The sequence below is a fragment of the Hippopotamus amphibius genome, chromosome X (genome assembly GCF_030028045.1).
Source record: "Hippopotamus amphibius kiboko isolate mHipAmp2 chromosome X, mHipAmp2.hap2, whole genome shotgun sequence".
NCBI classification, from domain to species: Eukaryota; Metazoa; Chordata; class Mammalia; order Artiodactyla; family Hippopotamidae; genus Hippopotamus; species Hippopotamus amphibius.
In genome coordinates, this window is record NC_080203.1 from 94344020 (window position 1) to 94369928 (window position 25909).

General features: G+C 52.8%; 2 protein-coding genes across 5 annotated transcripts; both read right to left on the minus strand.

Moving 5' to 3' along the window:
* Nucleotides 1–1261: 1261 nt before the first annotated feature.
* On the minus strand, nucleotides 1262–13219 carry SUV39H1 (SUV39H1 histone lysine methyltransferase). 4 transcript variants are annotated; one of them, XM_057719297.1, is made up of 6 exons: nucleotides 13164–13219; nucleotides 10891–11036; nucleotides 8944–9606; nucleotides 3780–3926; nucleotides 3556–3685; nucleotides 1262–2821 (listed from the first exon to the last, which is right to left on the minus strand). In XM_057719297.1, the coding sequence occupies exons 1-6, from the start codon at nucleotides 13180–13182 to the stop codon at nucleotides 2688–2690; spliced, it is 1239 nt and encodes a 412-aa protein (XP_057575280.1). In that variant the 5' UTR covers nucleotides 13183–13219; the 3' UTR covers nucleotides 1262–2687. The 4 variants fall into 4 exon arrangements, 3 of the variants coding, with proteins under 3 accessions (XP_057575280.1, XP_057575279.1, XP_057575278.1); XM_057719296.1 differs by lacking the exon at nucleotides 13164–13219 and adding an exon at nucleotides 12473–12770 and having other exon boundaries at nucleotides 10891–11977; XR_009050494.1 differs by having other exon boundaries at nucleotides 2686–2821; nucleotides 8957–9606.
* Nucleotides 13220–17575: 4356 nt separating this feature from the next.
* WAS (WASP actin nucleation promoting factor) lies at nucleotides 17576–24348 on the minus strand. The gene is made up of 12 exons (XM_057718380.1): nucleotides 24187–24348; nucleotides 23677–23817; nucleotides 22489–22575; nucleotides 22285–22387; nucleotides 22131–22172; nucleotides 21985–22038; nucleotides 21166–21340; nucleotides 20194–20236; nucleotides 19838–19991; nucleotides 19222–19628; nucleotides 18848–18962; nucleotides 17576–17833 (listed from the first exon to the last, which is right to left on the minus strand). The coding sequence occupies exons 1-12, from the start codon at nucleotides 24316–24318 to the stop codon at nucleotides 17778–17780; spliced, it is 1509 nt and encodes a 502-aa protein (XP_057574363.1). The 5' UTR covers nucleotides 24319–24348; the 3' UTR covers nucleotides 17576–17777.
* Between the last annotated feature and the right edge of the window lie 1561 nt (nucleotides 24349–25909).

Consider the following 25909-nt stretch of genomic DNA (forward strand, 5'->3'; position numbering starts at 1 on the left):
GATCTGTTCCCCAGTGTCGGAATTCTCTGAACGGGGTCTGTTTCTGGGCTGTGATATTTCTAAGCTCTTTGGGGTCTGTGTCCAAGACTTCAGTCTGAGTCATCTGCGGCACTGTGTTCTAGGGAGCAAGGCCTCTGGGATGTTTAGTGCTCTGTGTTCCAGGGTGTCTTAGCAACTTGAGGGGTCCATGTCTAAGGTATGAGGTTTTAGACTAATTTAGGGGTCTGTGTTCAGAGTATGAAGTCTCTCAGGTGTTTGGGTGGTCCATGTCCGGAGTGACATAGCTGTTTAGGGGGAGGTGTATCTGAGGCTGTGAGGTCTCTGGGCCGTTTGGAAATTGATGATCAGGGTATGAAGGCTCCGAATAGCTTAGGGAGCAGTATTCCAGGCTGTGAGATCTTCGAGATGTCTGTGTACCTCTACCCCACAAATCTGATACAGTGCGTGAGGCAGTTATTTGAGGTCTCAAGTTCTTCGGAAGTCTGTGGCCCCTGGCTTCAGTGCAGCCTGAATTATGTGGTGTTTGTGTCCAGGTATGATTACTGAGCTGTAAGGAGATGTGTGTCCCAGCATATGAGGTCCCTGAGGTTTGGGGTCAATATCCAGGGTATAAGGTCTGTGAGCTGTTTTGGAGGCCCGTGTCCTAAATGCCCTGAGGTCTCTGAGCTGTGTAGGATTCTGTCACCTGTGGGTGAGGTCTCTGTGTCACAGCATGTGCCATCTCTGAGCAAAACCAAAGGGCACTGGCTCACCTTCAGGTTGAGGAATGATGAAAACAAGTACATATACTTGAAACACCATCTCTTTGTTATCTGCTTTATACCCTGGCACATATAGGTGCTCAATAAGTATCTGCAGAAAAAGCTTCCCCCAGCACAGACTTTTCTCTTTGAATGTAGTAGGCAGGCTTTGGGCTCAAAACTTTGAAGAGCAGGGAGGATCCAGCTAGAATTGTGTCATATTTCTGTATCTCCACTGTATTTATTTCTCTGGTTATTTTTATGGCCAGTGATAATGGTTCGTCCATTTAAACAGCAAAGGGTTTAGTTTGCTTTTTCAGTGCATTATAAAATTTAAGTATAAAGCAAGCTTATTTTAGGTCAGGATGTTATGTAGACGATGGTACAAGTGGTGCACTGTGGGGAGTGTTAGTCAAATGGCTGAGGTTGGAGGAACACATTCCTGGGTGCCCCCACTCCCAGCCTCTCATCTCCCCAGTCCCCACCTACACAAGGTCTTCAATCCCCACACCTTGGCTTGTTCAGTCAATGATTTGTTTTATTGATGCCCATCCCAGGCTAGGTAGGGCTGAGGGATATACAAGAGGAGAATCAGATTCGGTCCATGCCTGAAGGTCAGTCTGGGGTAGGGAGCACGGACACACAGACAGACACACAAACGGACACACAGATCTGGCATCTGGTGCCAGGGCACACAGTCTCACGTAGGGACACTCTGCACACAGGTAGTCAGGGAAGGCTTCCTAGAGAAGACCTCACAGGGGAAGCAAGAGGCGAGGCAGCCATCAGAGCCTTCGCCTTTTGTACATTTGTGGGCAGGTAACTTTTGAGACCAGTGGACCCCAGGTGAGCGCGAAGGGCTGGGGCTGGGAGGCGGCAGAGGCTTCCCTCACCTCGCCACACCCTCGTGGATGAGCCATCCCCACCCCCACTCTTGGCCTGTGCTTTGCCCTCTGCCACACGGGCCCTTTCCTGGCATCCACCTCCATAGTTTTCAAGGCTTCCCTGAGACAATCCACGTGGACCAGGTGCTCTGTCCAGTGCCTGGCACCTCATCAGCACCCCATCAATGCACATTTTGTCCTAAGTGCTATCTACAGCCTAGCTAGGTCTCGGGTCCAGCTCTGAGTACTGCCAGCAGTTGTCACACCCCAGGTTAGGGCTCCCAGCACCCTCCGAGCTCCTGAGAGCCCTGGGCACCGTCTGTGTACTCCCAGAGGCAGAGCTCGGTCCCAGCCCACCTTAAGGGCTGGGAAAGTCTCTCACTGGCCAACAGGCCATAGGCATCCACTCTCCTTTCAGTGGCATGTAGTATCCACTTTTCAGATGCACAGCCCTGAAAAAGAGACCCTACGGCTCTTAGGCCGACACGAGCCAGCATGCGAGCACGAGCAGGCACCAGCCTCAGCTCCCAGCGCTGGAGATCCCTCTTCTTTCACCAGCAAAACGTTGCTGTGGCAGGGGACACAAGTGGGCTGGGAACCCTGGGCTCTGGTATCATCCTGTCCTGGGGCTGCTTCCCCACACCCTTGGGGCAGTGGGGAGAGGGCCTGCAACAGACCCCTCAGGCTCCAGGCAGAAGCAGGTGCAAAAACAAACAAACATCTTTCTATTCTGGGTCTGGGCTGGGGCTCAGCCCTTGGACCTCCTTGCTAGGCCATAAGTCCCAACTGCAGAAAGTCCTGGTGTTGGAAAATCACTTCCAAAGGTGGCAGGGGTTTGTAAGTGCAACCCACGGATGGGGCTGGGACAGGGAGAGGGGACTCCTGGAGTCCGTTCTCCCTAAGGCCCCGCAGCCCCAAGCATGGGGCAGGTGGAGGCAGGCAGAGGCAGGCAGAGGCAGGCAGGAGGCCCTGGCAGTCGTTCCTCGACAGGAGGGCAGCAGTGGGTGGGTAGGGTGGGCAGCTTTAGGCCCCCATGGTCAGTCTGGCCTCAGACTTCAAAGGGCTAGAAGAGGTATTTGCGGCAGGATTCAGTCCCACACTTGCATTCGATCCGGACCCGCTTCTTGGGGGAGCCGGGGAGCCCAGCCAGGCCAAAGTTGGAGTCCATGCGGGTGCTCTCCATGTCCACGGGGTCCACTGTGGAGTCACAGCCGGGAGGGTACTTGTTAGATAGAAGGCCTAGATGAAGGTGTCCCACTGCCCTTTTTACCACAGGTCCCAGGGAACTTAGGGGCTGGGAGGAGGTCTGGGATCTGGGTCAGGAATGGGCCATGGGGTTGGTGGTTTCAGGCAAGGGCCAGGGCTTAGCACTAGAGGGGTGTTCAGGTGTTAGGAAGATGGCCAGGGATTGGGGGTTCTTGGGGGAGGCAGGGAGCTGTCAGAGGCAACCAAGAGGGTTGTGTCAAGCAGGGGTCAGGAATGGAGGGTCACCTGGGCATCCAGAGGGGCATCTGAACTCTCCTGCCAAAGATCCCCCCTCGAGTTCTCAGAGGTGGATAGTTTGTCAAGAAGGGGACTGGTTGGAGGCCACAGGGGTGTCCAGAGGCTTAGAATGAGGAAGGCCGGAGCGGGGTTAGGAGCGGGGAGGGTTGGGGGACTGGGGAAATTCAGACAAGACTGGAGTCAGGAGTGGTGTCATAACTCATGAGCCAAACATCCTCCCCCAGGAGCCTTGGGAGAAAGTGGTATGAGTGTCTCAGAGTTGGCGGCCAGTGGTGGGGAATGAAGGGACCCCCCAAAGGGTAGGCAGGGGTCCAGGAGTCCAGATAGAAGACTGGGGGTGAGGGAGAGCATCTTAAAGCTCCTTGGGGAGGGGTCCTCATGCCCCATGTCGTTGTGTGTCCCTGCCCGCGGTCCCCTGCCACCCCCACCTTGCATGTTGTAATCAAAGGTGAGCTCCTCGCCTGCCCGGATGGTTCTTGTGGCAAAGAAAGCGATGCGGGGCAGCCGCTCGTCAAGGTTGTCTATGAAGACGTTGTACACCTGGAGGTTGGGGTCACACTGGGCAAAAAAGAACAGCAGGAGGGTGAGGACGGGCCCAAGCCTGTTCCTCCCGATCCCCCCCCCCCCCCCCGCCCACCTGTAGGGTACCCACACTGTGGTTGACAAAGTGGGAGATGTTGCCGTAATAGGCGGCATCCACGGTGTACACATCCTCCACATAGTCCAGGTCGAAGAGGTAGGTGGCGCCCTGGCGGTCGTAGATCTGGCCCCGCCGCTCTGCCTCCTCTGAGGTAATGATCTGGAGAGAAGGCCACGGGGGAGGCGAGGTTGGCCAAGAAGGTTCAGGAAAGCCAGCATAGCTCCCAACCCCCTAGACTGGGCCCCCTGGAGGAGAACAAGGGAGCAAGGAGGCACCTGCACCCCTGTGGCTGGCTCAGCAGGGCTGGGCAGCGTGGACACATGGGAGGCAGCAATGCACAGGGACTGTCAGCCCTTCTCAGGATGGCATAGGGAGTCTCAGTGGTAGACAGAGGCCAGCCACAAGGCCCAGGAGTGAGAGACAGAGACCCCCACAGTGAGAGACCCATAGTAGGACATAGTGAGGGGACCCAGATCAAGGGCGAGGAAAAAGACCGAGGGCTCAACAGAGAGGGGCGGGAAGACTGGGGGTGAGAGAGGCTGACTGATCCTGGGTAAGAGAGCCTGAGGCACTACAGGACCTAGCACAAGAGAACCAAGCCAGTGCAGGGCAGTACAGACAGCAAAAAGCTCACGGAGAGTGGGCTGAAGAGAGGCCCAGGAAGAGGGAGACTGAATGAATGAGAAAGAGACTCAGAAGAAAGAGCTAGAGGCAGAGAGTTAGAAACAGACAGAATCTTAACGCAGAAGATCCAGGTCCAGAAAAAAGGCCAAGACCCCAAGGAGACTGAGATCACAGAAAAGAGGCAGAGGCCAAAACCTCAAGAGACGAAAGAGGAAAGAAAGGAGACCAGAGCACAGAGCAGAACGCCTCACTCAGCCCTGACACCATGCACTGCCAACAACTGGTATTTCAGACAGCAGCAGGCATCTCCTCCTCCCCGGCTGGGTCCCTGTCTGTCCTATAACTGGACCACTATCCTAACCCAGCCTGTCCTTGCCTCCCAAGTGCTGACAATGGATTCCCCACGCCAACCCCGCCACACCCCACCCCACCCCCCATCCCTCACGTCCGCTCTTCCTGGCCCATGCCTCTGGGTGAGGTCCCACGGTAGCTGAGACTGCCTCCTCCTCAGCCTGGGTGCCCCTAGACCAGGGCCGGCCTTGTTCTCCACGCCCAGGTTCCTGCCCGCCCCTCAGACACCAGTGCCCACGCAGTACACAGCAGATGCCCGGTATCTGTATTCTGCTTTCTAGCTCGGAGACCTGACCTCTGTCCGGCAGGGGTCCTACAGGCAGCTCAGGCACTGTCTTCTGACCACACCCCTTATTCCTTCCCTCTCCCTTTGCCAGAGACCCACTGCTCACCACCACCCTCCTGCCACACTGGACATACGCCCAAGACCCACCCTGGACCTCCTCCCTTGCTCATCCTTACACCGGCCAGTGACCTTGCTCTTCCTATTTGCGGTCTTGACCAGCCTCGGTTTTCTCTACGCTCCTCCTTGCCTCATACACCATCACTTCCAGTCTCTGCTCCGTGCTGAATGCTGACCAACAACCCCCTTAGAAGACCAGGCCTATCCCTCAGGCCACACTGCCCACTGCCCCATTCTCCAGCTCTGTTCCTTGAGTAACCTGGCTCCCTCATACCCCCAATTTTTTTTTTTTGTTCACTCATTCAGTGCGTTTTCATGAGGCCTACACTGTGCCTGGTCTCAGTACTCAGGGGTCACAGCTGGGTGGGGGAGACACAGGAATCAGGCTTGGTCCTGGCCCTCAGGGGTCAGACTGGTGGGATAGTCACAGGGACCAGGCCCAGTCTGGCCCTCATGAGTCACAATCTGGTGACAGAGATGGACTCAGACACACACAGTGCTTAGAGTTTGAGGGGCAATGGAAAAGAGATACACCATCTAAAGCAAACTGCAGATCACAGAAGGGCTTTGACTAGATTGAGAAGTGTTTTGAGGAAGAGTACGTCAAGAAGAGTAGTCAAGGTCAGTTTCCCTCCACCTCCCAGAGAACACATACTCTTCCTTGTGACGTCAGCTCCAACAGATGTCACTTCTCTGTGCAGCTTTCCTGAAGCTCCCAATCCCCACCCACCACAGCCTTTGGAAACCTGGGATCAGAGGACAGCCCCTCCTGGGCTCATGAGCATACTGGGTGGTGTCTGGGCCAGTGTTTCCCTTTGGGCCCCTCCCCAACCAGAGGGAATGCCCACCTCCTCCCCAGTCTCCATCCTCCTGCCTGCTCTGCCCCTACCTGCTCCCCCAGTCTCCCCAGGAATGAGTCACACTGCAAACCCTGCAGGGCACAAACGGTTCCTTCTCTCTGTCTTCTTTTCAGTCCCACTCTGTAAGGGTTGGTCCACCCTGAAAACTTGAGAACAAATCAGTCCATGTCCCTGCTCCCCAGCAATTCTCCAGAGTGACTGGGGAAGATAGATGGGCTGGAAGCCGGCAGCTGGGAAAGCGTTTTGATGGGAATGGGAAGCAGGAGACTCGGAGTCCAGTTGCTGCTCTGCCTCCTCCCGGATACGGGATCCTGAATGTTCTCTCCCTGCGCCTTGTTTCCTCAGCCAACCCTCCCCCCCCCCCCACCAAAAAAAAATCCAAAAAACAACACCCTACCAGGTCTGGGAGCACACCAATTTTAGGTACTTGGGCCTTTTTTACCCACTTTACTAGCTTGGTGACTCTGAGCACTTTACTATATGTCTCTGGGCCTCAGTTTTCTCATCTGTAGAATGGAAGACAATGACAGTAATCCCAACCTGGTAGGGGCTGTTGTAAAAATCCAACAAGATCACAGATATGAAAGGGGTTTCTGTTTGTTTTTGTGTTAGGAATGGTTATGAGTACTGTAGCCTGTCAAAATCTAATAGGCTCCCTTATTTTGTGTGCCCTTCCCCAAGAAAGGAAAAACTGCTAATTAAGTGATGATATGCCATCATTTAATTAAACTAATTAAAGTGAGACTCACCTTCATTTCAGAGTTGCTGAAATATGAAGAAAGTGCATGTTTCAGAACGGATAAAACAGGCTGTGTTCTCTGCTGGGTGAGGGTGGGGATGTTCAGACAGAACGTGGAAGGGCAGCTCACGTGGAGGGACTGTCAGCGAACGGGGGTGCAGATTGGAGGAGGACAGCATGGTGACCGGGCCAGGGGTACGCCCTTGATTATATAACACTCGGTGCGACAGCACCACAGGGTCCCCAGAAACCGCCATGTTTACAGGGTGGAGGAATAAGGGCACTAAGGAAGAATGGCGGGAAAAGTATGGGGCCCAGGGGACCTTGGGGTGCCAAGGAGCTGAAAACTCTTCCTCCTCCTCGCCTGTCAGGATTCTCCTGTGCTGCTCACAGCTCTTCCAGAGACTGTCAGTGCAGTGAAGCTAGGGACACCCTCTGCTCTGGACTTCCTCTAGGACTGGTGACTCCTCCCTGCACTGCTAACATTCCTCTGGGGCATGACATCTCTTCCACACTGTCACCGTCCCTCTAAGGTCTGGACATCTCCACCAGAGTGTCAGGGCACTGAGGGTGTGGACACTTCCTCCGGGCTGTCAGAGTCTCCTGGGTGTAGACCCGAGCTCCTTCAGACTGTCACTCTCCCTCTGGGGTGAGGACACTTCATGTTCCTGAGTGTCAGGGCAGTGTGGGCGTGGACACTTCCTAAGTCAGACCACCAGGGTCCTCTGGAGAGCCCGCTCTCTTCCTCAGGTCGCTATGGGACATGGACACCTCTTCCTACAGGCTGTCAGGATGCCCCCTTCTCTAGACTGTCAGGAACTCTCTGGGTTGCGGCCACCTCCTCCTTCCTCTAGACTGTCAGGTCCTTTGACATGTGGACATTTCCTCTACCCGGCCACCGGGGTTATCTGGGGTGTGGACCTCTCCTTGTCCAGACTGTCAGAGTGTGGACTGCTCTGCCTCTAGACGGCCTCTACCCACTCCACCCCCGGGGGCCATGACGCTGTCTACTCTATAGTTCCTCAGAGCAGAAGCCTCTCCTCTTCATCAGTGTTATCACTACAGTGTGGACATCCTCAGGTGTGTCTCCCTGAGGCCAGTTCCATCACTTCCCAGCCGTATCACACCCCTAAGAGACCCACAGAAATACAGAGGTGCTTTGGGCTGTCATCATGACAAGGCACCCTCACGGATTTAAATGGTCAAGGTCCAGGGATGTTAAATGTTCCCCAGTGCATGAGATGGTCCTACAGAACAAAGAACTGCCCCACCCCAAATGCCCACCACATCCCACCTTAGAGCATGGCACTTGCTAGTTATTCACCCAGCCCTCTTTTTGTTTTCCACTTGGGCATATGGGTAAATCACACTTTGCAGCTGCCTTTGCACTGAGGTAAGGCCGGTGACTCGGTTCCAGCCAGTAGGTGCAGGCAGACATGACGTGTACCGCATCCAGGCCCGCCCGGCCCATTAGAAACCTCCCCTTCTGCCAGCCCTCAGTCCACTTGCCAGGCAGTGCTGAGGATCAAAGGCGGCTCTAAGACACGGCAAAGGCACAACAGGGAAAGAACCTAGGTGGCCATGCCATCGTGTGGAAGGATACCACCCAAATGCCCACACTGGAGGAGAAATCAGACTTATAAGGTGCAAAGCCGCTAAGTTGTGGGGGTTGTCTGGTCCAGTGGCTAGCCTGCCTAACGTAGCCGGCCTTTCCCCAGTGTCCTGCATGGCTAGAGGAGGTAGCCAACCTCCCCAAGGCACTTCTACATCCTACTCCAGACTGTGTTCCTTTTGTGCAGATTAGTAAAAGGTGCTCCTTCCAGGCAGACACTGCTTGGTAATAAGCTGGACCCTCATGAAATGAGAAGAGGAAGTGCCTTTTCAGGTGACGCAATCCTGTGCAGACCACATGGCCTGTTAAAAGGAACGCTGCCTGGATTTCAGTTCCCACTTTCCTCTTCGCTAGGTACCCTTATGAAGTCAACCCAGTCTGGAGGTATTTCAACGTGCCTTTAACTACCAGCTTGGAATACTCGCCCCTGCCAGGATGTCCCTCTTACACTCAGGTTAACCTCCTCAACACCTTTCCCACAGGGAAAGCAGGGAAGCCGCAGGCACGCAGTGGGGAGAGCTGGGCGCACACGGTGGGCACACATGGTGGGGAGAGCTGCACACACCCGCCCAGGCCCGTCTCCCTACCTCTCCCACGTACTCCATCACGAAGCTGTTCTTGCGGATCTTCTCCAGCGTGCGGACACCCCAGCCACGTCCATCATCCGTGCGGAAGATGCAGAGGTCATAGCGGATGCCCTTCTGTACCACGCGGTTGGGGCAGTCGTAGCCACAGCGGCAGCGGGAGTTGCACTCGTAGATGGGCAGCCCGGCTCGCAGGCGCACCTGGCCCTGGTCATTGTAGGCAAACTTGTGCAGTGACGCCCCGGGGCAGCAGCCTCCGGCAGGTGCCCACAGACAGTCCTGGCACTCGCAGCCCACAGCCACCTGGTTGAGGGTGATGCCCTCACCGACACGGTACTCGTTGATGTACACGAAGGCCCGCGGGGGGCCGTCCAGGTCCACCTCGTTCTCTACGGTGATGCGTCCCAGGTGGCTGCGCTTGGCGTTGAGCTCCTGCTCCCAGCGCCGGAGCGCCCGCCTCTGCTTGGCCTTCTGCACCAGGTAGTTGGCCAGGCTTGGGTCCAGGTGCCGGGGTGGCTTTGACCGGTGGTGCCGCCGGAGCAGCTCCCTTTCCAAGTCCTTGTGGAACTGCTTGAGAATGCGCACACACTTGAGATTCTGCCGTGGCTCCCAGGTGCTCTCTGAGTCTGGGTACCCACGCCATTTTACCAGGTAATACTCCTGTTCCTGGGGGTGGGGGGAGGTGGGGAGGGATGGGGTCACCATAAGTGACAGATGAGACCCTTGGGCCAGCCCTTGTGGGTCTTCCATCCCAACGCCTGTGGACAATACCCAAACCACCCCCCCCCCACCCTTTCCTGGAATGACTCGGTGCAGTGGTTAAAAAGCATGGGCTCTAGAGTGAGGCTCACTGGGTTCAAATCCCCCTCTCCCCCTTACAATCTGTCTAAATCCTAACTTTTAATTTAATCTCCCAAACCTATTCCCTCCTGCTAGCTGTTCAGCCCAGCTCTCTGAGTCATCCTTGACTCCTTCTCACACTCCCCACATCCACTCTCAGGAAATGCTGTCAGCCCCGCCTTCAAGCTACATCCAGAATCCTACACTTCAAACCTCTGTCACTGTCACCAGTGTCACGGCTCACCCGGAGCGCAGCAGCAGCCCCTCACCAGTCCCCCTGCTTCCACCCTCGCCCTCAGTCTGTTCTCCACACAGCAGCCAGAAGGATCTTTTCTTGCTGAGAGGCAACTGTAGGACAGAGTTTAACTACACAGATTCTACAACTAGACACCCTGGGTGCAAATCCTGAATCTGCCGCTCCCTAGCAGTGTAAACTCAGGCAGTTATTTAACCTCGCTGGGCCTCAGTTTCCTCATCTGTAAATAGGAAAAAAAGCTGACATTTTTCTAGCCTTCATTATGTAGCAGGTCCTGTTCCAAGCAACTTACGTGTATTGTTAACTAATCTAACCCTCACAGCTCTGTATGAGGTAGATACTATCCCCATTTCATAGATGAGGAAAATGAAGTACAGAGCATTGGGGTAAGTATCCCAAGGTTACGTAGCCAGGTTCTGAACCCAAGCATGCTGGCTCCAGGCTGTTCTCTTAACTATCCTGCCATTACCTCCTCTGGCAACAGTAATAGTTCCCATTTTACAATGTTGCTGGTGGGGTTAAATGAGTTTCTGAAAGGAAGTGCCTGGCACACAAAGTGCTCAAAACCATTAGCTATCATCTCCACTCCTGGGCTCAGCATCTCAATCTTTGCAATTGGTTTGTGTATTCCTAGGGAGGTGGGCGGAGAGATTGATTTGGGGGTTCATTCTGGCTCCTGCCCCTCTCAGAAAGCCACTTAGTTTTCCCACCTGCAAAATGGAGATGATAAGAGGGCCTACTAATCCTATTTTTTTTAAGATCAGAGGAGAAAATTGCAGGTAATGGGGGATAAGGGGCAGGAAGCCAGCTTCCTTGAGTCACCCCTGCCCCAGCCATGGTCACCCCAAACTCACGCGGATCTTTTTGTAATCACACAGGTACTCGACTTCAAAATCATAGAGGTTCCTCTTGGAGATGCCAAGGGCAGGGCAGGAGAGCTTGGCCAGGCGGCACAGGTCCTGTAGCTGATTCCAAGAAGACTTGCAACACACACTGCAGCCTAGAACAAAGGGGGCCAGAAAACTATTCCTGGGCATCCTGGTGAGGCCAGGGGTTAAAGAGGACCCTCAAATCCTCCCTGGGACTTCCAAAGGACTACCTCAGAGTCAGTGAAATTTAATCCACAGGCCTTCCCAATGCTATGACCCTTCTACAACAAAAATGTGCCACTCCCATCCACCCCAATGCTCACTGTCCAACGCTTCCCCTGGAGCAGCAGACTTCCAAGTGGGATCTGCTGCATGGATTGTCCTAAAGGAATCTATTCCCAGAGCTTCCAGCTCCCTCTATACCATTCCTTAAGCTGCCTGCAAACCTGCTTGGAGTTCAGGACCTAATCGTCCTTCTCCCCACTTTGCAAAAGAAAGAGAACAACCCTCCCATCTCAGTAGGGTGCATTGCCCCAAGGGGGGTGGGTAGGGATGGGATTAAAACCTCTAGGGCACCAAACAAAGGCATAACTGGAAAGACTGGTCCATAATCCCTTATCTGAAACTCCTGAGGCCAGATGTTTTGGAATCCAAATTTCTTTTTCGGATTTTACAAGTGTAGTTCTAGGTATATCCCATACATCCCCTAACACACTCCTAGTGTGGTCAGGGGCATCAAGCCATAATCAAACACATTAATAGTTCTGCAGCAAAAGTCTGAATTTTCACATTAAATGGGAGAAATAAAGATGCAAGATAGTGGCACTGAACAGTCCCTTCTTGTAGCCTAGTTTTACCACTGAATGATACCAAATTTAAATTTTCGGGACTTTTTGGATTTTGGAATTATGAATAAGAGATTGTGGAGTGGTATTAGATTACAGGAAGCTTCCCCAAATGATTAGTCTGGGTCCCTTAAACCCACAAGGTATATTTTTTCACGCTGCCTTTTGATTTTCTCTGTCTCATCCACATTTCTGTGAAGGGTAAATCTCGCCCAGAGGGGTGTGCTCTGAATTCAAGAACAGACAGAACAATATAGGTTAGTGACAGCAATTATTTTAAATATACCTGGAATGTTTTGAGGGGACTACCAAAATTTTTCAGGACACAGATTTTTTTATTTAAAAAGGCTTCTTTCGGTGCAAGGCATGTTCTTAATTACTGTGCTCTAGAAGCCATTTTACCAAATCATTTCACAAAACCCTCATTCCAAATACAGTCCGTCAGTCCTCATCCTATTTCATCTTTTATTAAATGTCTAATATTTTCTACCTTCCATTACAAAAACCAAACGTTTAAACTCATGATGAAATACTCTAGATGTCAACCTACAAATGTACAAGAGCTTTGCAAAATTATTACGTGTGCATCTCCCCCCGCCCCCCCACTTAGTCAGGCCTAGTGGAGATTCGGCCTGTGCCCACGCCTTCCTTTCCCTATGATGCCTCTCCCTTTCAAACCCTTAACTTGCATTTGAAGCCTCACTAACGTGGTCCCAACTCACATCAGTGCTGTCTCCGCACTGACCACAGGTGGACTCTCCTACCCTTAAAGCTCCCCTTCACACCTGTGGAACCCATTCTCCCCGCAGCTTCCCTCACCCAGAGGAGCCCCTTCCCCAACACATGGAGTCACCCCTCTTTCCCTGCGCATGGGGGAGTCCAGCTCTCCCATTACGGAAGCCCCCTTCCCCTCTTCCTGGGAGAGTCCTCCCTGCCGCAAACCCTTCCCCCATCACGCTACGAGAAGCTACCCTCCCCCTTAAGAGTCCCCTGTCCCCCAACTCTGAAAAGGAGGTCCGTCCCCTTCCCTCCCCTCCCCTTCCGGCGTCTCGCGTGGACACCACCAAGAGGGTAACGGTCACCGGCGGCCAATTTTCCCGCGCGCGGGCGCGGCCTCCCCGACAAGTCGCAGCGCGTGCGCGCGCCGTCCGGTCGCGATCTGCGGCGCGCACCCCCCTCCCGCGTCCCCACTTAGCCCCGTGCCCGCTGCGTTCCGAGGCACGCGCCCCCTCCCCTCAGCCCCGCCCAGCCCCGCGCGCCAGGCCCGCGCGCCCCGAGCCCCAGCCTTTCGGCGCCGAGCTTCCGGCTCCCGGCCCCGTGGTCTCGGACGCCGGGGCCCCGAGCCAGCGACGCCACCCCTCCAGCCCACCCGGCCCGGCCAGCGGGCCCGCGTCGCTGCCGCCACTGCTTCACCTTTTAAATTTTCCGCCATCTTTCCCCACGGCTAACGACATTCGGGCCTAACCGGCCTCGCGAGAAGAGAGCTCGCGCGGGCGTGGCCGAGAACGCGCAGCCTATTGGCCGCGCCGCGCCGCGAGCAGCGCCCGCGCGGACCAACCGGCGAGCCGTGACCGGACCCCTCCCCGCTACCCGCCTCGGTCCCGAAGCGGGTGCTCGCCGGCGCTTTCCCAGAGTGCGTCTGGGCGGCGGCGGCGGCTGAGGTTGCCGGAGGCCCTGCGCGTACGCCGGTCTGTCTGTCACGCTGTCAGCCAATCACGTTGTCAGCCAGCTGCACGAGGGGATTCTTCGTCCTGTCAGACCCCCAATTACCGCTGTCAATCAGCCCGTCACCACATTTTAACCCCAAGCAGGCCGTGACTCCCCAGGTGGACTACCGCCACATACAGCTTGCTCAGGGAGTCACCCAACTCAAATCAAACAATCACCACGATTGTCTCATCAGACCCCCGACCCCCATTCACGCTGTCAGTCTGTCAATAGCAGCGTCCATTCGTGCCCTCGGGCCAGCTGCGAGGCCCTCAAGGCAGACACACGGCGCTGACAACAGCTGCGCTGCTCGTCAGCCAGCCTGTCATTCCCTTAGATTGTCCCTTCATCACACGGGCAGTCGGTCCAGCAGCGGGGCTCTCCATCTACCCTGGCCCTGGGAGCAGCTCCGAATCCCTTGGGGAGAATCATCTCACCACCGCCCAGAAAGCCACAGCAACCAGCCGGGCCCTCGGGCTGGCTGTGATTATGTCAGGACAGGCTGTCATTGTCAGCATCTAATGTAGCCCTGTTGTCAGGCAGTCACGCTCTCCACTGTCATTTGGTCACTCTGTAATTCCCTCAGGTTCCTCCACATTCACACCATGATCAGGCAGTTTATTCCCTCAGAGCACGTAGTCACAACAACTAAAGCCTCCAGGCTACCTGTCAGTGGTCAGCAATCTGTCATTTCTCAGGCAAGGCATGGCCCCCATTGGCCAATCAGTCAGCATCCTCTGACCCTGAGGCCCTCTTGGGGCTGTGATTCTATATGTGGACAGCCATGGGGTCAGGCGGCTATACTGATCTTTCAGTGGACCAGCTTGCCTGTGACTCGTTCAGTCTGCTCCCCATATCAGTCAGCCAGGTAGCCATTCTCAGCATCTGACTGACCACACGGTCTGCCAAGCATGCTGTGATTTGGTCAGGATAGACAGTCAGTCACCAGGTACAGTTTCCTATCAGGTGGCCAGACATCTGTCCATCAGTCAGCCTGAAATTCCCTCAGGGTAGATCTCCTTTACACATCGCCAGACAGTGTGACATCCAGACACCCCTTCGGGCCAGGTGTGATTTCTAGCAAGTCAGCCATTCACAACATCCCGCCACCCAGGCAGGCAGGAGCAGCATGGATCATCAGTCAGCCAGCCTGTAACTCCCTCAGGGGGCTGCCCATCTTTTGCACCATCAGGTCACCAGCCCCAGCCTGTCCCAGGCGGGCTGTAAGTCAGTTAGATTTTCAGTAGCTCACAGTGTCAAGAAACCGCACTGTCATTTCCTCAAATTGCCCCTCTCTCTGTCGGTCCATGGGTTATGTAGTCAACCAAATGGTTATACAGTTGACCAAACAATTATTCTGTGCCTGCCAGTCCGGCTGTGAGCCAGTTGGAGAAGTGGCTGGTCAGGCTGAGGTTCTGTTAGCCCCTGTTTGCCATAAATGGAACTGTTAACAGTGAAGTCCCACCATGGATTCCCCTTCCCTCCCTTATTCCTTCTAGAACAGAGTCCGATGCTGGTTCTCACATGCTCCCAGTCTCCCCAGGCAGGCAGGACCCTCCCACTCCCAGGAGTCCAGGAGGCCTGTCCAATCCATGAAAGTGGTTTAAGGCATGACCTCTTTCTGCCTGAATCTGGGGAAGATGTAGAGGTTTATGGGTGTTGGGGAGCATCCCTTGGTCTTCCCAAACAGTGTAGTGTAGTGGGTAAAGGCTTGGATTCTAGAGCCCAACTACCTGGGTTCAGTCCCAGCTCCACCATTTACTAAAGGATGTGACCTTAGGCAGTTTCTTCATCTGTAGAACCTTGGATGAGTGACCTTGGGTGGGCATCTCCTGCTCATCTGGACTAGCACCTTTTCAGGAAACCTCAAAGTAAGAGGCTACCCTTTTATTACTGTGTCCTACTCCCAGCCACTCGTCTGTTCTTTAAGCATTAATTTAGTGCCTACTGTATATATACTGCCTTTCCCAGTGGGGGGCCAATACAAGGTTTTATCCATTCCAAGCCGCACAAGTTTGACCCGCTTTTAATGTAAACGTCATATTGGACTGTACCACACATATAGAAAAGCACATAGACCATAGGTGACCCGTGTCATGAGTTTCACAAGGGAACACACATGTGGAACCGGAACGCAGGTTAAGGAACAACATCGCCAGCCAGGGCTCCAGAAGCATTTAATTTTTTAACATCTCTGAAATCAGGCTGTGTCTCACAAGCACAGATGGGTCATAATTTAATTGGCAGTACTTTTTTGTCTTTCTTAGCGATACATAGAATAACAATGTATTTTGTAATCAGCGGTGACTCAGGATCGGTGACACTCAGTAATAACAATAGTAACAACAGAAATAGCAGCAACTGACGCTTATAGATGCCTACAAGGAGCCAGGAACTTTGCAGACACCATCTACTTTAATTCTTGCCACAACTCCGTGAAGTAAGCATTTTTATCTTCACTTTAAAGACTGAGGAAACTGAGGTCCAGAGAGGTTAAGCAGCTTGCCCGCAGTGAACTATTTTACCACAGGTCTGTGCCTGCTCCAGCCTCTGCTCCTGGGGATTCAGAGGTTGTGTGATGTAAGGTCTTTTCCAGGACAAAGCCTGCCCTGGGGGTTACAGAACTCTGGGTTGGGGTGGGGGGTGGCGGGAAGTGATATGACAGGCCCTTCCTAGACTCAGTGCTCGCCATGGGAACCCGACCAGGGTGGGGTGGGGAGTGGAGTAGGGGATGAAGAATAATGAAAGAATTAAAGGGAACCTGAGACTCCCCCCCCCTTCTCCAGCTGCTATGGCTGTAGGGGAATCCTTAAGGGGCAAAGCGAGCTCCCACTCCCCATACCTCCACCCTCTCCTAACCCCTCAAGCTGCCCTTGGATCGTTCAGAAATTCTTCCACTGGTCATGCAGATGGAAGAAGTCTGCCCTCTTTGAATCTCCCCTCACCTTTATCTTCCTCCCCGCCCCCTTTCTTCCTCCTCTAAAGGTAGAAAACCTGAGATCCTGAATCCACTAGCTTTCAGAAATGGGAAGGGGTAGGCACCTCTATTCTAGGCTTTGATGTACAGGAGTTTCTAATTACTCCCTTGGAAACAGCTTTAAACACCACAGACAGCTTTGAGTTGTGCTTTTTTTTTTTTTCCTGGAGAGCAAGTTCTAGAGAAGGAGGGTGACCCAGTGGGATCCCAGTTGGAAATAGGTTACATATTGTTGCCCCCATTGTATAGATGAGGAAACTGAGGCTCAGAGGTGAGGCATCTTGCCCTGGTTCTAGAGCAGATCTATCTGATTATTAAGTCTTTGCCTCTTCCATTGCCATTGGCCAGGAGTTGGTTTGCATTGGGAACTGGGCAGAAGCAAATTTTAAAATTGAGAGGGAGATCCTGCCCATTAGGACCCTAGTGTGTGAGTTGTGTGCGTGGAGAGTGGGGAAGTCTGACCATCGAGTACTCTCTTGATCTAATATTGTATTGATTGAACTTTTTTTTTTAAAAAAAACTAAGTGAATAAGCAAATAACTCTCTCACTCATTCACCACACTCAGCCTCACACCAAGCTTTTCCCCACCTCAGGCCCTTTGCACTGGCTGTTCCCTCTGCCTGGAATGCCCTTCCCCCCAAATATTCACATGGTTGATTCATCTCTCTTTAGGTCCAGGATAACCGTCACCTCCTCCAAGTGGCTTTCCCTGAATGCTCCATCTTATTGTCACTTCCCCTCAGCACATCATAGCACTTATCATGATCTACAACTATCTTTTGTTTCTATTTAATTCCTTGTTTCTTGTCTGCCTCTTGCCCTAGAATATCGACCTCACAAAACCAAGAATTTTTGTTGTTTTTTTCTCACTGCTTTATCTCTAGCCCCTAAAATAGTGCCTGGCAATAAATATCTGTGGAAAGAAAGAAGGGCAGAAGGAAACAAAGAAATACAGGCTAAATGACCGAGGGAACAAATGAATGAATGAATGTATACATGTAAGTCTAAGTAAATGAAATGAGAATAAAAAGGACTTCGAGGGAAAAGGACCCCAAATTCCCACATTTGGAATAAAAAGGAACTAAGATTTAAAGAAACAAAATGACAATTATTTTATTTTTGTTTCAAAATCCTTGAGTGAGAACTGAGAAATTTTGTATAAAAATGTCCCCTACCATTGCTAGGGCGACTGTGTGTGTGTGTGGGGGGTGCAGTCAGAGATAACAGCATCGAAGGAGTAGGTGGGGAAGAAACGGGGCTCAGGGGCCTGGAGGCCGAGAGTGGGGGGTGGTGAGCAGGGCTTCCAGGGGAGTGAGCACAGAACAATGGGGGTGGTGGTGACTCAGTCATCCCATTCGTCATCATCATCGTCATCGCCGGCCTGGTCCTCCCCTTCATCTGGAGGGAGAGAGAAAGAGTGGAACTCAAGATGGGCAGGAGGGTTCAAAAGCCCTGGGGAGGGGGGTTACTAGGGCCTTGGAGGTTAGGACTCAGGGCCCTGGGGTGCTGAGATCTGCTGCTTGGAAATTAGATCTGGGGCCTGTGTGTTGGATGAAGAAGGGGCCCCCTCAGAGGAGGGAGCGTTGGAGTCTGGGTTCTAATTGGAGTCGAGGTTAAGATTATTGTCAAAAATGTGTGGTTAGTTGGAATATTATTGTCACACAAAGCGTTAATGTTAACAGGCTTGTCACTTAATGGGGTAGATTTAAATATTAGCAAAGGTGGAGGAAATTACAGTATTATTGTTTCATAGCGGGTTAATGTTAACATTCTTGACATAGAATGGGGTTAATGATGATGTCATGGTCAAAAGATGAGGTTGGTTATAACATGGTCATGTAATGGATTCATGTTAATCTTGTGAACAGACTCTGGGGTTGATGCTAGTATTATTGTCAAGGTTGGCGTTAATTATATTATTGTCACATAATAGGTTGAGGTTAATATTATCCTCATATAATTGTCATATAATGACAATATTGTTGACACATTAAGGGATTGATGTCGGCATTATTGTAAAAGATTGAGTTATTTATAGTATTATCACATAATGAGTTAATGTTAATCTGTTGACACATGGAGTTAGTTAATATGATTGTCAAAGATGGGGTTCTTTATAGCATTATCATCACATAGTGGGCTAATGTTAATACTATGGGACATATGGGATTAATCTTAATATTATTGTCAAAGATAGAGTTAATCATATCGCGTTACATAATGACAGTTAACATTGTCGAAAAAGATACTGATACAAGATTCATGTTCATGCTCTCCTCAACAGATGGGGCTAATGTTACTATTGGTGGTAGCTGGGGGTGTTTTAAGGCCAACACTAGCTGGGAACCAGGGTCAAGGTCCTGGCAGGATGGGCTACAAATGGCAGGCTCGCAGGGGAGGGTGGGCTCTCACCGGAGGAGTGGATGGCTTTGCTTCTCTTCTGCATCACGTGCATCAGGGCCCCCACTAGCCCCTCGGAGCTCTGAGGTGGCGGCTGCAGTGCTGAGCTCTCTGAGGCTCCAGGGGTCTGCAGCAAGCAGGGTCCAGCACACAGGGCTCAGGGCCTGTGAGAGGAGTGCTTCTCCCGACCCCTTCATCATTCTTTCTCCTCCCACACGCTCCAGTCCCCTTCAAGCCCACCTCTCCCCACCAACCTTCCAACCCTATCACTGAACCCCCAAATCCTGGGACTCCCATACGTCTCGGCCTCATCCCCCTAATACCCTGACTTGGGCAGCACACCCCAGGGTCCCAGTTCCCCAATCCTCCATCACGCCGGTCCTCACCTTGTTCAGCTGAATTCCCTGCCGGATTTGATCCAAAAGTGCCCCCCGACCCCCACCAGGGGCCAGGCCCCCCACAAGCCCCAGAGAAGGAGGGGGTGGGGGAGGGATTGGTCCATCCCCAGAGCTAGGTGGTGGTGGTGGCGGCGGCGGTGGCGGAGGCAGGAGCAGCCCCCCAGCTCCAGAGGGAGGAGGGGGAGGTGGTACAGAGCGTCCAGTGGCTGGAGGGGGTGGTGGCGGAGGGCCCCCTCGGCCCGGGGGTGGGGGTCCCCGCGGAGTTGGTGGAGGAGGAGCACCTCCCGAAGGTAAAGGGGGTAGTGGGCCAGAGCGACCCTTGTTACTCCCCACAGATGGGGGCCGGGGGGGCTGGTTCCCTCCTCGGGATGGCGGTGGGGGCGGTGGAAGCGGCTCTGAGGGGGAAAGATAACACATAGATATTATTACAGTTTTCTTCAGAGCCTCAGTTTTGCTCATTTGTAAAATGGGTACCCCAACCGACCAACTCCCAATTCAAGCAGTATAGGGGTTTCCATGAGGACTGAGTGCCTGCAATGTATGTCTTAGAAATCAGCTACCAGGGTTGGAGAAGAAGGGGGTGTCCAGAAAGAGGGGGGCTCACCCTGGCGCCGCATCTCTTTCCGCACAGCCTCCAGCCCACCCTGGTTCTCAATGAAGTCATAGATAAATTTGGAGGTCTCGGCATCAGTGAGCTGGGCCTCACTGATTCCCGCCCTGGAGAACAGGCTCCGCAGATCTGGGTCCAGGTTGTTCACCTGCCCAGGAGGAAAAAGGCCAGGACAGGGGTGGGGGAATAAGGTGGGGAGGGAAGGGGCACACATTATCATGGAGTCCACCCTAGAGAGGGATCTGAGAGGGGAATGGGAAGGGTGGGGTTTGGGGGTAGGTCTGGGGCAGTGGACTATGGAAGGATACGTGGGAGTTGAGTGGGGTCCAGAGGACTTTGGAGTTACTCACGTCAAATCCATTCTGGGGGTCCCACCCCACGTGGCTGACATGTCTGGGGGAGGTGAGAGACCACAGTGAAGCCCTACAGCCCTTCCTTCCCTCCCTTCCTAGTGAAGCCCTCTTGCCCTCTCCTGCCCAGAGGGACTCTGAGGGGCCAGAATTAATGAATGAGTCTTAAGTGAATGAATGAGAGCAGTAGTTATGGAACTAGCAGAGGTCCATAGTTTGTGGTGCCCATCTGTCCACTCATGCCTCTTTCCACCATCCATCTACCCATCTATTTGTCCACCTACCCATTCACATTCACCTGTCAGACCACTGATCTATATACATTTGTCTCTCCACTCATCTGTCCACATACATCTATTTATCCATTTGTCCACCAGTCTGTTCTAACCCATACTTGTCCATCCACCCATCCATCTACCCATGTGCCCATCTTTCCATCCATTCAGTCACTTGACTACCCATTCAACCACACATTTCTGTCCATTTATCCATTGAACTGTCCACTCACCCACATATCTGGCCATCTATCCATCCCCATCCACCTTGTCTGTGAACCAATCAGCCTATATATTCATCTGTCCACAAACTCATCCACTTACCTCTCCATCTACCTACCCATTTCCCATTTACCTATCCATTCATTTTCCAACCCACCCATTCATTCATCCATCCATCTATCCCTCTACCCACGCATCCACTCACCCACCAGCCCACTCACTCTCAGAGTCATGAATTGTAGTTGCATGACCCGGAGAGTGACTGCCTCGGTAAGGTCTGCAACCTTGGTGCCTTTGGTGCCTCTCCCTAGTCCCAGCTTTGAACCCACCCACCCACCCATCCACTCATCTACCTACTTGCCCACCCACCCATCCCTTTCCCCATCCTTCCATCCACCCAGCTCTCCTCCTATCCACCTGCTCATCTGGTCCCCCACCCCCAGGATCTGGGGGCCCGCAGGGGAGAGGTTCTCACTTGAATCCACTGGGTGCACCAATATCAGCCTTGCTGATCTTTTTCTTCCCTGAACGTTTCTTATCACCTGAACCAGGCCCAGGTGTCGGGAGCCCACGGTATCGTGAATTCGTGATGTCTGGATTCTGGATGTCCACTGCCGCCAGCCCCAGCGACACTGGGCCAGCTGCTGGGCCTGTGGGGAAAATGGGTGACTGGGCCATTGACCCACTTACCTACCAACCAGAGCATAGGAGCAAGAGACAGGAAGATGGTTGGGGGAATCTGTGTGTTTGATGGTCATGGAGGGAGTGGGTGAGGGGTCCAAGTAGGGTTTATGGAGAAGTGGGTGGGTGGGTGCCCCAAAGCATCCATACGTTCCCTGATTCGTTTATTTATCCACTCATGCTTTTCACTTAAGTACTGACATTTATTCACTGGCTCATTGACTAATTTGTTAAATTATTTGTTCACTCACTCAGTCATTGCTTTCTTCACTGATTGAAATGTTATGTCACGTATTCATTTATTCGCTGTTGAATTCATTCAATCACTCATTCATCCATTAATTTACTCAATCATCCATCCATCTATTCATCCATGTATCCACATACCCACTCACCTATACATCTATATACCCATCGATACATCTATCTATATTTTCATCCTTCCATCAGTTCATGCCCCCGTTCAACCATCTATCCACCACCAATCCATCCACCCACACATTTACCCACTTATCGCTGCACTCACCCACCTACTCATCCATCCACCCACTCCCCATCTGTGTATCCATTCACTCCTGCCCATGTAGAGACACCGGGAAGAATCAGCACTCACCCCCTTGGTCTCCACCTGGGTGCGGGGGCAGGGGTGGGAGCCCTCCTCTTCTCTCTGGAAAAATGGAATGGGTAGAGAGCTATCGCAACCCTGCCACAGGTTCCTAGGCTAGCCCTTATTACTCCTCCTTGTACTGGAAGACTCACCTTCATTGGCTGGCGCTGGTGGAGTGGGGAGCTGGCGCCTGTCTGTGGAGAGACAAGTGGACTGGGAACCGGAGCCATGAGAGGGGCTTTTCCAGCTCCCCACTCTTGCACTCACTTCTGCTCAACCTCTTTTCCTCCCCCAAGGCCTCCTCACCTCCACTTTGCCTCTGATTTCGTTTTTGTATCTTCTCTTGCACCAGAGCCCGGAAGGCCTGGGCCTCGCCCTCGTCTGCAAAGTTCAGTCCCGCTTGGCAGTCCTGCACATGCCTGGGGGTTCAGCAGCCTTCCAGGCCCCCCACACCTTTCCCATCTCCTCCCTGCACCCCAACTGAGGCCCAGAGGTTAGGTGGTCACTTACATCTCCAGCGAAGGTGTGGAAAAAGGGGGTGGGAGTGGAGTAGACCAGCTGTGAGTACAGCTCTTGTTCCCAGAGCAGCCGGCCAGCCTGGAGAGGTGGGGAACACACTGGCACTGAGGTGTGCCCTGGGTGGCAGGCCTCTGTTTTCTGGGCAGGGGGCATGGTATACAAATTTGGGGCCCCTGGATCTGATTTGGAGATTTCTAGCTCAGCATCAGAGATTTGGGGGTCTAGGTGTCAGATGTGGAGGACTGGGGTACAGTATGGGAGTCAGATGCTTCAGTGAGAGATTTGGATTTGGGGTCCAGGGCCCTAGGTGTGAAACTGGAGGGCTTGAATTTGAAGATTTTGGACTCTAGTCCTAGGAAATAGCCCATGCGTAGAATCCATCCCAAATCCCCCCTTTTATGGGGGCCTTCATTTGGGCTGGTAGGGCTCCAGTATTAGGAGTTGGGGTTGAGATTTGAGGTTCAGACATATAGACTTGGGACTTTTTTTTGGGGGGGGGGTTCAGCCAACTTATGTACAATTTGAGGTTTGTAGAGCAGAGTTATGGCTTAGGAGTGTGGTCAATATTTTATGGCCCTGGGATCTTGATGTGGTTCTACTGGTTTAGAAGGATGAATTTGGGGTTTACGCATGGAGAGTTTAGGTTAAGAATTTGTGGAACATATTTTTGGCTTAGGAGCTACCTCAGTATTTGGGTGTTCAGGAGTTTTCATATAGGAGTTCTGGGGTCCATGCAGTGGGCTTAAAAGGACAAATTTGGGGTTCAAGACTCAATGGCATATTTAGGTTTGGGGTTTGTGGAACAGATTTATGATTTAGGAGCTATGCAAAATTCTGGAGTTCAGGAGTTTTGAAGGGGGATTTCTGAGACCCAAAATGTTGAGTTTCAAACAGATTTGAGGTTCAGGTAAAAATACAGTACTCATTTTTTTGGAGTTTGTGGAACACATTAGACTTAGGAGGTATATTAGTACTGGGGGTTGTAGATCTTGACATGAAGACTCTGGGGTCAGTCATCATAGACTTAGAAAGACAAACCAGAGATTGACATTTAGATGAAGTCTTTGGTTCTGGGGCTCAGGGGTTCACTGATCTGCCTGAGGGCTCAGGGCTATGGACACGGCTCTGGGTTTGTGGGTTGAAAACTGGGTTGTCTGTCCAGTGGGGGGCGGGGTTCACCTGAAGGCCGTAAAGGCGGATGAAGTAAGACTTCTGGGGGTTATCCTTCACGAAGCACACAGCCCCACAATGTTCCTTGGTCCAGTGCTCGGCTCCAGGGGGCAGCGCCAGGTACAGCTGAACAACCGCGGTAGCCAGCGTCTGGGAGGGGAGAGCAGGACTCAGTGGAATCTGGTCAGGGGCAGCCAGAGGTCTGGGAACCAGACCTGGTCCCTCCTTGCCCATGGCCGTCATGGCTCTGAAGGAAGAGCCGCAGCCAGAGGGAAAGTGAATAGACATCAAGATCTTCCTGGGTTTGGTGAATGGGGGTAAGTGGATCCTAGGGGAGATGATGGAGAGGAAGAGGAGGAGGGGAAGAAAGAGAAGGAGAGGAGGATGGGGAAGATGAGGAGGGAGGAAGGGGAGGAGAGGAGGAGAAGGGGAGGATGGGGAAGATGAAGAGGCGGAAGAGGAGGAGGAGAGGAAGAGGAGGAAAGGGGGACAGGGAGGGCCAGGAGATCCCCAGCTCACCCAGCATTTCCGTCCGAGCATCTCAAAGAGTCGCTGGTTCTCATGGTCCTGGAGGAGGGTGGAGGGTATGTTCTGCTGAACCCCTGGTCCTCCTCGGCCCCCAGGCCTGCCTCCTGAAGGGCCCCCACTCATGGTGCCTTCTGCCCTTGTCCTCTTCGGCTAGGTTCTGAGTGCAGGGTGAGAAGAGGAACTTTCGCAGTGAGAAGAGGAACAGGAAGTGCAAAAAACCACAAGGGAAACAAGTCCTCCAGGGGCCCCTTGGTGGGCCTGGCCTCCTCCTCCTCCCTTAGACTGGGGCCCTCCTCCATTTGAGTGGTTAGACCCATCTTTTGGACCAGTTCATGTCCTCCTCCTTTGTTTTTTACTCTCTGGGGCCCATCTCCCTCTAACTGGCTCTGACCCTCCTCCTTCTGGTTGGCTGGCAGCAAGAGCTAGGTCACTGCAGCGTTTCTGCAGTGCGTTGGGGGGCAGTCATGGGCTGGGCGGCCTCCTTCCTTCCCAAAGCATCTAGTTAGTCTGGGCTGGACGTCCAGGGCCCCTAGCCCTGAAAGGTTACTGCACTAAAGCTTTTCCTTTAATTACATAGCTAAGCACCCGGGATCCCACCCCTCTCCTGAGAGCCCAACAACTTGCTCGCACCCAACTCAACTTCCCCATCCCTACCCCTGCCTCCCTGCAGCTCTCAAGTTACTTACTGCTTATCATCCCCTTTTTGTAAGAAAGGAATTTTATAATATATATAAATGCCTAGACAACATTTTGTTTAGCTGCTGTTGCTTTTGAACTTTTGAAAGTATGTAATCTTTGGAAACTTGTCTTTCCCCCCACTCAACATTGTATTTTTACCTAACAAACATTCATGTAGCAATGAACTGTGTGTGCCAGGCACTGTTCTGACCTCTTTGTAAATATTGACTCATTTAAATCCTCATAGCAGCCTGGAGGACACACACTATTTTCACTGTGTCCATTTGATGGAGGGAAACTGAGGCACAGAGTGGTCACATGATTTCCCCAGTAGCTCCCAGCTAGCAAGTGGTAGAGCCCAGATTGCATGCCAGGCAGGTTGGGTACAGAGAGTGCACTTTTCATCAGGATGCTCCTGGCCGCTCTGTTACTAAGATTAGTATTTGCTGCAGCAGTAGTTGTTACTGTTATACAGTATTCTATTGTGTTACTGTACAATTTTTTTACTCCTGTTAACAGACATCTGAGTTGTTTCTGGATTTTGTGGTTGGCAGCAATGCTGCTGTTTTCCCTCCTGTACGCATCTCCTGGTCCACATAGGCATGCACGCTCTCAGAAGGGGAATCGGGGCATTGTAGGGTTTGCATAGCTCTAAGTTTGACAGACTGTTTCCCCAAGTGAATGCCAGCTCGGTCCCCACTCCTCCCTGGGCCTGTTTCCTGTTTGGAGACACCAAGTTCTCAGGTACCCATACAGCAGCCTGGGGGAGCTGAGCATGTCTGGGGTGTGCCTGGCATTCCTAGGTACCAGAAGGGAAACAGCGCATCTCAAGGCAGGACCCACAGTCCTATCTGGAAACCTGTATGGCTCCCACCCCGGCAGGTGCCAAGCTTCTCTCCTAAGCCTAGGCTCAAAGCCCCTTCTGGTGTGGCAATTCCAGCCTCCCTCCCTCCTTTTTCTGCTCACAACCCAGAGTATGAGGCTCCCAACTTACCGGCTGATTTTATGCCTCCCAGCCTGGAGCCCCTTCCAGCCT